Here is a 14,064-nt window from a genome sequence, read left to right on the forward strand (position 1 = left end):
TTTTGCTATAAATTGTTCAGTACCTAGACTACACTAAGGATGTAGTATATGCCATGAAAAAGTAAATACTGAAATATTTAAGGCATAATCCCCATCAAGTTTACTTTATTCCAGAAAAACCTAAAATTTTCATCCTAACCATAGTATAGGGGGAATAATAAACAGTAGCTGTTCCAAAAAGTTATTTTTTCATTCTTAACTCCATATCTTTTAAATAACCAGCAATACTAAAAATGTAATAGTACATCACTTCATTTACACGAGTAGAATAAATTTGCTAAAATATGAGCCCTGATAGAGCTGTTAGCAATCACTAGTTCCAGAGATACAGTTATTCAAAACGCAAGGAGTTGTAATTTCATATTTGCCAAAACACATTCAACAAATATCGATTATTCATTAATTGGAAAAAAAATAAGCTTATTTTTAAAATACTGTATCCCAGAACCTGCAGAATGTACACAAATCTATTAGGGCTTATATTTTGGTAAATTTACTCTACTTTAAATGATGCTCTATTAAGTTATTTAGTGTTTTTAGGAAGTGTTAAGGATATCGAGCTATGGAAAAATGAAAAATTAGTATTTCGTAACAGCTGCCATTTTTAATTTCTCCTAACTATGAACTTTCTCTTGAATAATATTTCAGGTGTGCGCACCTAAAATATTTCAATATTTACTTTTTAATGACATTTACTGTATCCTCTGTATAGTCTAGTAAAAGACAGAACCATTTTCTAACAGGAAAAAATGCATAATTTTTACTTAACTTGAAAGAACTCAAAAATGAATGTTTTGTAATTTCTGGATCAGCTGCCATTTTTTATTTCTCCAAAATATGGTTGGCAGAGTCCTTAAATAATTTTGAGTGAATAATGGATTTGGTTACTGGCCAATTTATTTAAAGCAGGCAAATTAATAAATTATGTGTTGTCATGAATAAATTGTTGTCCAATAGTGGAGTCCTTTAAAAAAATAATAACCACTAAGAAATACTTATCCAAAAATTGTCTTCCAACACCACTAGGAGGAACATAAGTGTAATCAAAGCACCAAAAAACTACTTAAAATTGTACCTCCTCATCACATAAGCCATACTGTGAAAACTGAACACTATTTTGGGATGAGGATGTGAGAAGGGTTTTAGGATCAAACAACAAAACAAAAGGTTAGTAAAACTTCACCTTGAAACATAAAAGGAATAGGAAAAAAAACATCCTCAGAGCCATAGATATTTAGAAATTTATATTTCATTTAAGTTATATTTAAAATAAAACAGCTAGCATATATTATTTTCACAAGATTCTGTTTAGAAACTTGGGACTTAGATTTGAGAGGACAAAGAAACCATATATTTTTCAAAGTATTTTTTTTTTACAGTATTTCCATTATGTTAAGTTCACAACATACAACTACAAAATTGTTGTAGATGATTCAGGGGGCAACATTTAAAAAAAAAGAAAATTTGATCTTCAGGGAAAAATTGAATTTTATAACAGGAAAAGTTCACATATTTGAATTTTTTGAAACACTGAATTGTTAGTAGCTTTTATAGTATTTACCCCAAATTTTATTAAAACACTTATAAGATAAAAAAAAATAGTTACAATACACCTACACTCCTGTGCGCTTCAGTTACACCACATGCATGTAAGCATTCATAATTATTTCCATTTACTCAACCATACATACTTGAAATCTTTCAGCACATGCATGTGTCCAAACATTCTTGAACATGTGAACAAAAATAACCAAGGAAGGCACAAACCACCTTTTGAGTGTATTCACACACATATTCAATAATTAAATATAACATTACAATAAGTGGTTGATTGTATCAAGCATAGCTGCTTTGTAAATGTGTAATGGGAAGAAGAATGCATATATACAAGAATAATATACAAATAAGAGGAAAATAAAAGGAATATTTCAGTCTATAAAAAATTACTGCCACCCACCCGTATTTTTTAACAAATATGTATAATACAAAATGTTACTTTTACTTGCAAATATAAACAGACAAAATACTAAATACAATAAGGCAACATATAGCTTTTTCTGAATTGTCAAGAGAATATATATAAAATATACTTCATACAAATTTTTATGAATACTGAACTAAGAACAAGTTTCAAAATTATGATGCCTATTTATACAAACTTTAATTAATTAAAAATCCTGAATTTGCAGAAAATAAAATAATTATAATGATATATGAAGAAAAATCTCTAACTTAACTAGAACGGAAGGGTCACTGAATTAACAGATAAAAGTAGGAAACTGAAAACACGTAAGCATTCTTAAGTCTTAGCATACACATATTATCTCAATTTTGGAAGATTGTTGGTTGACCATGAATAATTATTCAAGAAAAATGGTCTGGGTGCCATTAAACAGGAACTTAAATAGTGCAAAACTACTTTTAAGTTCTAACCTTTTGCCCCAATATGCAGGGCTCCATCAGCCAAATAATTCTCAGGCTTATTTCATAGAAGAAAGCCCTCATGAAGCTCTACAAATTGGGGGCGAAAGTTTGCTGCAGAATAAACAGTTTTGTATTATTTGAGTTCCTTTTTTACAGCAAGTGGACCATCTTACTAGAGTTATTTCAATTTCGGTTTTTACTCTAAACCTTTAGAAATAATTCAGCCTACTTAACACATCGAAATCTATTAAGACTATGGGCGATTATACGGAGCTCATAGTATCAGATGGGTCAGAATAGGCTTTCCTAGACCAAGGTGCTGTAATAATATAATATAAAAAATATGTCGAAATATTAAATCAATGAATAGGAAAAAAAATACAGCAGCTTGTAACTAATATAAAGAAATACATATCATCCAGGAAAAATAATATAGAAAATCCAAGAAAGTCTACAGAACTAGTAATACCACTATTATGTCTTGTTACACCATTAATTTGTCAAATGATTTTAAAATTCCCAACTAGCATCTATTGTTATCTACTGACATAGATAAAATTTCAACAAGCATACAATTTTTTAAAAATACCCAATTACATTTACAGTTGAGAATGATGATAAGAATAAATATTCTCTACATTGCCACTATTTTGATTTGGGAGTTGCTTGAAAGATGTAATGGAAGTTCTTCACTTCTTAAAACTCATACCTAAGGTTTTAATAGGGATTTACATAGGGGTAAAGATATGTTTTCATTATATTGGTTACTTTGATTTCAATACAATCTAACAGTTATTGTAATTATGGTAAATAGAAGTAAGTAATTATAATTAATTACTGAATATGAACCATACATAAGCTTGACATTCAATCCCAATTAGGACAATTAATAATGACACATTTTGATTAAATTTGACATATCACTAAATAATCCAAACGATATTCAGTGTCACAGTACGGTATATCTTTTTGAGATCATCCATCATCTTAATGGAAAATTCATAAAAAAATTTCAAAGTTTGTAATTAATCTGTTTATACTGAACTACATTTTGTTTGCCGAATTGCATATACTAAACTGCACTTTGTATGCCAAATTTGATCAAAATTAAGGGTTTCAGTAATTAAAAATTGACCAAATTGGTATTAAAAGTGAACTAGATATAAACCTGATGAGACAAGTAATTTAAGAAAAATATGATAGAACTAATTAATTTCGTTAAAGATATATTACTGATTGACCATATGGTATACCAAGGAGATGCTCTAGGTATCATAGAAAAAGTGGCAAATATACATTAAATGCCAATGCCTCAAACAAAATTGTAAGTATTCCACTGGGCTACAAAGAAAAGATACAAATTTCTTTTTGTACTATATCTTTGTGACTCAGATGAATACCTGACAAAGCAGATCAAAACTGTCTTATAAGTTATTTCTGACAGCTTAGGAGAATGTCTCTTTCTCCCAAAGCCCAATTAATTTTCAACAATAAGTCAAAATACAATTAAGTGAAGAAATTTAATATTTCAATAAAAAAAAAAAAATTAAATACGTAACAGAACTCTATAGGTTATTCACTATATGAAATTAGAATTAAATTTTTCCAGATATAAATGATAATTCCTTCATAAATCATCCAAAATATATTAAACTTAAAAAAAGTTGAAATACTTAATTAATTAAAATTATTTTTGTACTAAACTAAAAACCAAATTTCTCAATTGATGGAACTGTTGTTATAAGTTATTATATTTCCAATGTTTTCAGAACTACTTATCAAACCTGGTGTTTTTCATACTTGAAAGAAGAATTATGTTCTATGTCAAATCGATACAATGTTTTATATAGCTGATGACGCAAAAAGAGGGAGAGGATAAATAGTATCAGAAAGCATTGACTGTGGACAGTGTAAAACCAAGTTGAGCAGTCGTGGCGCAATGAGAAATCAGAACCTAAATTATATTCTAGTGATAAAGAAATAAAGAAAATAATTTGCATCTCAACACTTTTTGTTCGCCAATATTTATACCCAGTTTATCAGTTATAAAATAAAATAACTGCATTTGTAATAATTAAAAATGTTAAATACCCGTTAAATACTTTAAGATATTAAAATAACTCATTTAAAGACATTGTAATACCCAAGAAGACTTTTTGTCCTATTTAAACTTATATATATATCTAATATCAAATTTCAAGATTAATTTTACTACTTATCATTAATTTAATTTTATTTGTATTTATTTTAGGGCCTTATTATTCACCGGTGTCCATTAATGCTGTATGTAATTTAATAGTTTCCATTTTTGCACCCAAAAATATAAAATCATCAGAATGACTAAACTAAAGTATAATAACAGCTTGAGATAAACCTTTGTTTGTAAACACTATCTTTCTAATCTCATATTCAAGTGCTAAATAAAATATAGAGTAGAGGAACAAGAATAACCCTAGATATATTTTTATTATCTAGTTTGAGACTGATTGTTTTATTACTAATAACAAAGGTTATTAAATAGTCAACTACTTTCTTCTTTGTTAAATCATATTACATGTCCAAAATTTAGGCCAATCTGGCCATCATTGAGGACAATCTTAATTATAATTTTACAGACTCACATTTATTTATAAAAATTTGTAATTATGCCATCAATTTAACACAGTAAAAAATAAACCTGTATTTGTCACTATAGTATTTAATAATAAATTCTATTCATTGAACATTTGCTGTGATAGGTTAATGATAATTATATACAGAAATAGTAAAGAATAGAATTTATTATTAAATGCTATAGTGACAAATATAGGTTTATTTTTTACTGTATTAAATTGATTTGGGATAATAGCCTACAAAGTGTAGTAAATAAATAGGAGTCTGTGAACTAAAATTAAGAGTGTACTTGGATGATGGCCGGATCAGCCGTAACGTTGGAGATGTAATATGATTTAATAAAGAAAGTTGTCGAGACTATTTGAATATCTTTTGTTATTATTAACAGAATAACACTGTTTTTGACATCAACAGATCTCAAATATCTTGGAATAAAAACTTCCAATTCAGACTCAATTAAATTTTTTGTCACGAGGTTAACTAATTTCTCCATTATCAACTGCTGCATAAGAGATTAAGATTTAATAGAAGAGTATGAATTTTGTATAAACTAAGCAATTGTGGCAGTGAAACCAAATTAAAATAGAAAATAGTATACCATTCTTCAGTCGTTAATTATCCTTCATTTTAGAGGGGTATCACATTTGATTAGAAAATTAATTTAAATCCAAATAAAAAATATGACATAAGCTTTGAATACAGAATTCTTATCTGTAATATAAAATTTTATTAATCTATTATTTGCTGTAAAAAAAAAAAAAAAAAAAAATCAATCTTAAGCTAATTAGTTATATATTCATACGAGCCTTACCTTTATAGAGAGAAATGTAACATCTAATAATCAGTTTCTGATTTTTCTCAATATGGGTGGTACCTTGAGTCCGGAGCTAACCGCATGTGGCACATGTAATTTGAAGGGGGGTTTGCGAATCCTGTTGGAGGGAGGTTGTGAGTAAGAGGAGGGGATGGGGAGGGACTATCGAGGTTTATGATAGAAGGGGGGCTTCTAGTTGTTGTCGATAAACTGCTAGATGTATCTGAAAAAATCAAATCAATAAATAATATATAAAATATACTAAGTTAGCAGTACCTTTAAATTAAAGGTCAAATATTAAATTCAATACTCCTGGGAATGCAGGATGATTGTCAATCAAAACCTTATAATTATTATCCCTTACTTTAACAGGTCAAAGACATGATTTACTTTAATATGTTAAACATGTCATATGTATATATAATTTTTTCAGGTTTCATTTCCGATAATTATAAGTGGAATATTATTATTAAACTAATAAAAATAGTAATAACCTGTTATTAACCACTTAAAATACTGTTTAGTTTAAATTTTCATGGGACAGGGTCAAAATGATAACAAATTTGTATCAACAGCAATTAAGTTAAATTGCATTTAACCTTTTCATCCTTCTATATTAATTTATTTTTTCTACCCTCTAATTTTATTTGCACAAATTTGATTGCATTTTATGACTACATAATAATAAAATTGCACTAGCATTCATACTTTCCACAGCTATGAATATTTAAAAATAACATAGAAGAATATATTTAAAGAAGTGGTGGGGAAAGAGTAGTAAAATTCTGCTTCTCTCTGCTTTTGAGTCCAGATCATGTTTTTTAAGGAAATAAGTTATGCTGTCTGACTGGTAAATGTTGAGGAAGTACCATCATTGCACCTTTCGGGTTTAATTTGTAGATCGGTATTTTCCTGAATATTGTTACTTGCACCACTTTTTGAAATCATGCTACTTTGATACATTATATTATGAAGAACGCATCTGTAACATTAGTAATATTTACGTTCATTCGTTTGTCAGATGTAGCTATCCTATTTGCCATTTTTTCACAATCGGGTAATTCTTCCACTAGTGTGTGGGACAATACTGCCATAAGGAAAAGGATAACATCTTAAATTTTCCAACTATTTAGAACTGATTTTTCAGATGGTGAATTATCCCCTTAAGGGCTGCTATTCCATCACTTGAAAAAATGTTACTTTTTTCAGAAGTTATAAATCCATTATGTACTTTTGAATATATACTTGTATTATTCAACAAATTGCTGATCGATTTAAGTACTAACACTAAAGTTTCGGATCAAATTGAAGCCACAAAAATTAAATTTCTCTTAACCCTGAACTAGAGAAATTTATTGAATTTTTCCCAGGTTTTGAGATAAATTTTTTTAACACCATATAGGGAATTTATTTGAGAAACGAATTGTTTGATCCTAGTGCCTTGGCTAACCGAGCCTATACTTGATACCTTTCTTCAGTCCTGACCGAGATGCAACATGCCGCTACATAGTTGAGAGATAGGTTTCAATATATTGTTTCAGTGACTAATTAGAGACTGTTTTTTCTTAATCATTTTTGCTGCATTACATCATAAATTTAATTTGTATAATAATAAAACAGAATTTAGAATTTCTTGATGAGAAAATAATAATTAGAATGAGGAACACATGCTAAATTCTGGAGATTGAGTTAGGTCTTTTTTTTTTAGGCATTCTCTGAGCATGTTTCATTCAATTTTTAACTTATTGGAGGCATGTAGCCATGATTTTACCATGGCCAAGGGCTAATTATTTCATAAATAAATATATATTTATTATGCAGTGTATAATCTAGTTTGTCCATCTCGGGTATCTATAAACTTACCAAAATATTAATAATCAAAAGTATATTATTTAAAAACTCCATTATGGTGGAGGAGAGGGGGCTGAAGACCCTCCTGGTCCTGTACCTGGCTTCTTTCTAAATTTGTTAACAAAAAATAATCTGGTATTATCATTAATAAAAATATACATGGTTTTAAAGTTGTCCATCATTATTTATCAATTTGTTTCATTATAATTATAAATTGGAAAACTTTTTTTTTTTTTTTTTGCTTAAACCCCATCATTGTTACCAAAACTTGTCTTCTAGAGGTAGACCCAAAACAAGATAGTGGGATCTTATGAACAATGACCTCCGAAGGCTGGGAATTAGTATTAATATGAAATAATATACAAGGCATTGAATAAGGCTGATTGAGTAGGCCGTGGGCAGCTGTAAAGTGCCTAATGTACCAATAAAGAAGAAGAAACCGATTAAAATTTATCACTTTAAAAAAAAAGTATTGTCTCCGTTGAAAATTTTGCAGTATACATTGCAAATTAATGAGCTCCAATGTAAGATATAACAAGATTAAACATAAACACAATTCAGAAATAAGAATACATAATAAGTAACAAATATAATAAATAAATTCAATTAACAAAAATAGCTATTCTTCATTTGAAACAAAAATTATGTAACTTGATGAAAATTCTTATATTGAATTTTTATACAACAGATTATAATAATTAATTCAGATATAACCACAAAGTATATATTTTAAAAACTTAGTACAAATCCTGTATAATGGTAGTAGAATAAGTATAAAAAATAACATAGTATTTTAATTGGATCAAGCTTTTGTGATTGTTTATCAATAGTTTTATAATAAAAAGGAACTTAGTAAGAAACAGATTATCAAACCATAGTAGCTGCTTTAAATAAAGGATACCCAACTTTTTGGTTTGCTGAAGCGCCATATTGAAAAGAAAAAAAAAATTAAAACTTTAGAAGATTTTCACCAGATGACAAAAAAAAACTAAATATCAAAGAATTAGGAATAGGCAGGGCGCGATAGTCATTGGTATTCTAATGTGATCAATATCCTAAAAGAATTACACTACCAATTGACTAATTTTTAACAATTATATTTTTCTATAATAATTAGTTAATATCAAGCCAATTTTAAATTTCTTTATGGTTCAATAAAGGAAGATGGAAAATTTATCACTGATAAGCCTTATGAAACACGGAAAATATTTTTTTCTTTAGGTTGCAACTTGCCTTCTAGAGGAAATATGGTTTAAATAAGATATCTATTAAAAGGTAATTTGGAAAGACTATATTGTGCCACAAATCAAAAGAGAAAAGTAGGATGAATGGGGTAAATGTGAGCAAATATTTCTTTGAATGAACTTTTATCTTCAGAAATTACTCGTAAGAAAAGACTATTCAGTATTAGAGATAACAATGACAATGATAATTAACGCACAGTAGTAAATGTAACCTAAATCCATAAGATGCACAAGATTAAGAACAGACTGAGGCTTTCAAGGCAAGACTCAAATACTACCTCTTTTCAAATGATTCCCATATTTGGCATGTTTCACCCCACTAAAACTTGAATAAGGTGGTAAATTTCAAGAATTTTATGTACAATAGATCTTATATAATATAAGTTCTCAGATAAAATACTACTTTTTATTCTGAATCATTTTAATAAATTTTAAACAGGCTGTTATTGTTAATTGGATTTAGTGACCTACATACTCCAAATAGGACAAGGTAGAATAAGAATAGTTATATATTCCTGTAACATATAAACTCATAAAATTTGAGTTTATATCATTCTGTAATAAAAATACATTTTCAAATACAATTTCTGCCATAAGATTTGACATGCTGAAACTGTGGTATGGATTAGGGATATAGTAGAATTTGGTTTCAGTACATATTATTACAGTAAAACTTCTTTAGCGACATTCTATTTGTATTGAAGAAAATATATATATATATATAAGTTTCACTTCTGTCGGCCAGTCCTAAGGCTATCATAATTTTTTTTTAGAGTTGTGTATGATATGCAGAAAAAAAATAATACAATGATCAAATAATTCTTATTCATATTAGTTATACAAGATATCCCTCCAGAATTCAATCAAAACCTAATTAGATCAAACTCAAATCAAATGGAAATCATTTAAATTTTGATACAAAGAAAAAAAGTTGTTTTCTCTAGTTGTAATTATATTGATAATTTGTTTCATATAACCTCTATTATCAACTGTTAACTTTTGAGGAGATATAATTAGGATTAAAAACTAAAAACAAAAAAAAATAGCAAAATGCGGCAACCTTTTTGTTTCTCGCCATAATAAAACTTAAAATTAGGTAAATAACATCGAGAATATTTATTTCTTCTTAAATATTGATACAATACATTAAAAAAAAATATCTGAGGATGATTTAATAAGTTTATCATAATATAAATTGAAAATAAAGAGAATTTTCCATGCAATATGATAAAAATATATTACACAAATCTAAATTAACAGTTCTTAACCCCACTCAATACCTGACATAAAATTCATAACACAACTAGAAAGAAGAATATTTCTAATAAACAATTGTTTTTTCTATTACTTTTCAACATTTGAGAAGTACATAATCATTTTACTGTATAACCAGTTAAATATATTTTACTCAACTTTTAAATTTAATTTAGTAAACTAACCTTTAATCCATTTGGACATGGCATGCAACATGATTTTCTTTCAATCATCAAACGATCCAACTGTTATTAATGAATCATCTTGAACTTGTACTTTAACCCACCTTACTTCATATTGTAATTTCGAGAACAGAAACTAAGTTCTACAACCTCTGGTAACAATATCTACTATTGTTTATCATGACAAAATGACGAACATATCTTCATATGTCTGATGTGTCATACGTATACTTGTGTATTTATCACTATAATCTAAATTTACTGCTGGAAATGAATGCTCTGATTCATGGGAGCAAATTCACGCTCACACCCCATAGCTTGTGAAATTCCCAGACTTTCAGTCACAGTTGGGAAAAAATTGGTTATAAATAAAACTGACTAAATGGTCATGATAAAGAATGCTTTATTCAAACAAAAACTATTCAAAAATCAACAGTCAAAAAAATTATAAGGGTGTCCTAATAAGAGATGTCATGTTAGTCTCAGGTGCCAAGGCGAGATGTTACTTGGTATCCTCACTTACTCCTCAAACTCGGCCCATAGCAAATATTTTTCAAATAAAATATCACTAACTTCCAAATGAGACTTATTAGGTCAAAAGGAAAGTTTTTCTATCATTTTACTTTATAAGATATCATAGGTTAAGAGATAATATGTAATTTGTGGATTCGGCAGAAGAATTAAGCAAAAGTATTTCCTATACCAGTAAGCCACGAGACAACTTAGCGTAAGTTGTCAATGATTTATCAAAAACAGATTGCTGTTAAAAAGTAAAATTATTTATTAAATAACTAAGCCGAACAATTACCCAAATCGTTTTCTTTCATATCTATCATTATCATATTTCATTTAAAATGTTGTCGTCAGTCAGTAAAATTTTACTTTATTAGACATCCAAAAACAATTTTTTTAAACAAAAGCATGAACAATCTTCAGGCAGAATTCAATCAACAAATATTTTACATGCAGTTTATATCATGCATTATCAATAATACAAGAAATTTTTAAAAATAAAATAATGATTTCGACAAGAGAATATTTTTTTAAAGAAAACAATAAAAGTGGACAGTTTGAGATTCATTTGCATTTCCATTAACAGACCAGATAGGAGATAAAAAAGTAATACAGGCAATAAACTTCACAGTTTACCTGAAGTAAAAACATCTGTGCAGCGAGAGCTCATATTTAACCTTAAATAATCTTAATAGACAACTATTACTAAAAATAAAATAAAATATATGACATTACATAAACAAGAAAAATAAATTATAATGAAACAGAAATTTAATGCAATGCTTGAAATAAAGATATGTAAATAGATAAACTATGTATGAATTAATATAATGAGTAAATAAGGGAAGAGAGGGGAGGGGAGAGCAATAGCAAATATTAGATATTACAGATAAAATCTAACTTAATTAATTGAAACAGGATTAATTATTTTGAGCATTATAACAATTATACAAATAATCAAATTTAAAAACTGATAGTATTATTAAAATTAAGGATATATTTACATGTATTTTTAACAATTAGTAATATTTATATGATGAATATAAAACAGACAAGATAGATATTTAAAAAAATAGCCATACCACAAAGCTTAAGAAAAAAAAACAAACTTCACCACGGACTCCAATAGTTATTTTCAATTAAAACTGTTATTTTGTATGAAAGCATAACCGAAATGAAACATTTGTGAAAACAAGTAATGATTAGATAATAAACCAAATGGTACAGTAATAAAAATATTCAACTAAAAAAAAAGTGAGAAGAGAGGAAAGAAATGGTTTGTGTGAGATTCATAGTCAAATATGGTACCCATCTAATATCCAAAAATAGATTTAAAGTAAGACTTTTCCAGTTCTCAAACAAAACCATGTGATGCCTAACTTTTTCGGTAAACTAGACTTTTTAAAATTTCTGCTACGACTAGTATAGCATCAAATATAAGCTACGAAAAGTTGAGAAAAAGACAAAAGGCCAAATGAGATGTTCTAAGATCATTTTAATTTTCATGCAGGTCATTATTTTTTTTTTGTTTAGGTCATTGATAAAGAAATTCAAAATGGAGCAATAGGATGGGGGGAGAGGGTGCACAGATTAATGGAAACCACAGTTAATACAAAAAGAAACTATACATTTGTGTGTAGTGTCATGTAAAAATAGGCCATTCGCGGCTGAGGAAGTTCAGATGTCACTCATAACCTCAGAACTGCAGCGGCACTGGTTTGAATCCAGCCTAAGGGTATTAAACACTATATAATAATATAAAATTGGTTAATGCAAGGATACCTGTCACCATAACTAATTTCATATTTTTAATTTCCAAAAACTTATTTAAAATATTTTGTCACAAGTCCCTCCCCCCCAAAAAAAGAAATATACCATTACTGACCAACATGAACACTAAAATGATCCTAGAATGTCAAACTTTTTTCTCACCATATGATTTGGTAAAGTCCTATGTAATCTGATTTTTAAAAATTGGACATTTGAGGCAGCATCTAATGTCAGAAGCATATTTTTAGGTTGAATCTAATTACACACAAAGGAGATATCAGCTTTGACACAGAATTAAAAATTTGATATGTTTTGGTAATCATTATCGTGTTAATTTCTGTGTATGTAAAAAAAATTTCCTATCATCCATACTACTAATTATTTACAATTTTAAAAGGCAGCGGTATTTCTACACTACATACGTCATAAGCTGGACAGCTATACAAACGACTAACTTTATAATAATTTTAAAATCTTGTTACTTTAAGGAATAATAGTGTTTTTAATTAATATTCCCTTGGTGGAGAAAAAAATCAATCCAAATTGAAAAAAAAAAAAAGAAAAGAAAAAAAAAAAAGGGAACTAACCTGAGAAAGCATGTTCTAGCTTTGATAAAGGAGGCACAACTACAGGAGGAGGTGGGGCTTCTTTAGAAGGAGGCGGCCTCTCATCGTCTTCACTGTCACTGGTAGTAAGATCCACAAAAATGAGATCTTTATCCTTTTCATTGCCAGATACACGGGTTTCCCCATTCTCGGACCCTCTTGCCTCATCGTCTGTCACCAAATAAATCTTATGTTTCATTATGTTTTTTATCTTCAAAAAGTGAACAATCATATTGCCACTAAATAGTGTTGTTTTTATCAACAACCACTTTTTAATTTTCAATAATTTCCAAGGCTCAGTAAAAAAAAAAAAAAAATAAACTGATAAAAAAAAAATTTTAAAATTGTCGAAGGACAATGAGAGTGTTAGAGAAACCAAGTAGAGTTTTAACTCCTATACCAACCTCACGTACCATCAATGCTTAAATCATTATTACATCAATTCATCCAAGAGTTCATTTGACAAACATTAACATGAATACAAACATACAAACAAAATAAACTAATACATTACTACTTAAAAATGCAAATTATCAATGAAAAACATATATAACATCATAGAAGTGTTAAGTAAGAGCAAATCAACTAAAAGTATATTAAAATATACAAAATAGACTCAAATTTAAACAAGAGACATTCCTTAAATTTTGGTTTGCACAAACAATTTAGAGGTAATAAGGAAATCATACATTTTTAAATCACTACCGAGAAATGAAAGAAGAAATAAGGCAATGAATGAACAAGTTCCCTTTTTCTTTCTTATTTGAATAAGTAGCTAAATTATATATACAAAA

The 14,064-nt window shown here is 28.1% G+C and overlaps 1 protein-coding gene across 1 annotated transcript in view; it reads right to left on the reverse strand.

Annotated features, from left to right (window-relative positions):
* Window positions 1-14,064, reverse strand: part of Su(var)2-10 (E3 SUMO-protein ligase Su(var)2-10) — a gene marked incomplete at its 5' end in the record, with an annotated part of 64,097 nt that overhangs the window by 24,745 nt on the left and 25,288 nt on the right. Inside the window, 2 exon segments of the mRNA XM_067051406.1 lie at window positions 5,849-6,074; window positions 13,253-13,441. Of these exon segments, the coding sequence (XP_066907507.1) occupies window positions 5,896-6,074; window positions 13,253-13,441 (368 nt within the window).

The sequence above is a fragment of the Halyomorpha halys genome, unplaced genomic scaffold (genome assembly GCF_000696795.3).
Source record: "Halyomorpha halys isolate HHAL.00 unplaced genomic scaffold, Hhal_1.1 Scaffold217.1, whole genome shotgun sequence".
NCBI classification, from domain to species: domain Eukaryota; kingdom Metazoa; phylum Arthropoda; class Insecta; order Hemiptera; family Pentatomidae; genus Halyomorpha; species Halyomorpha halys.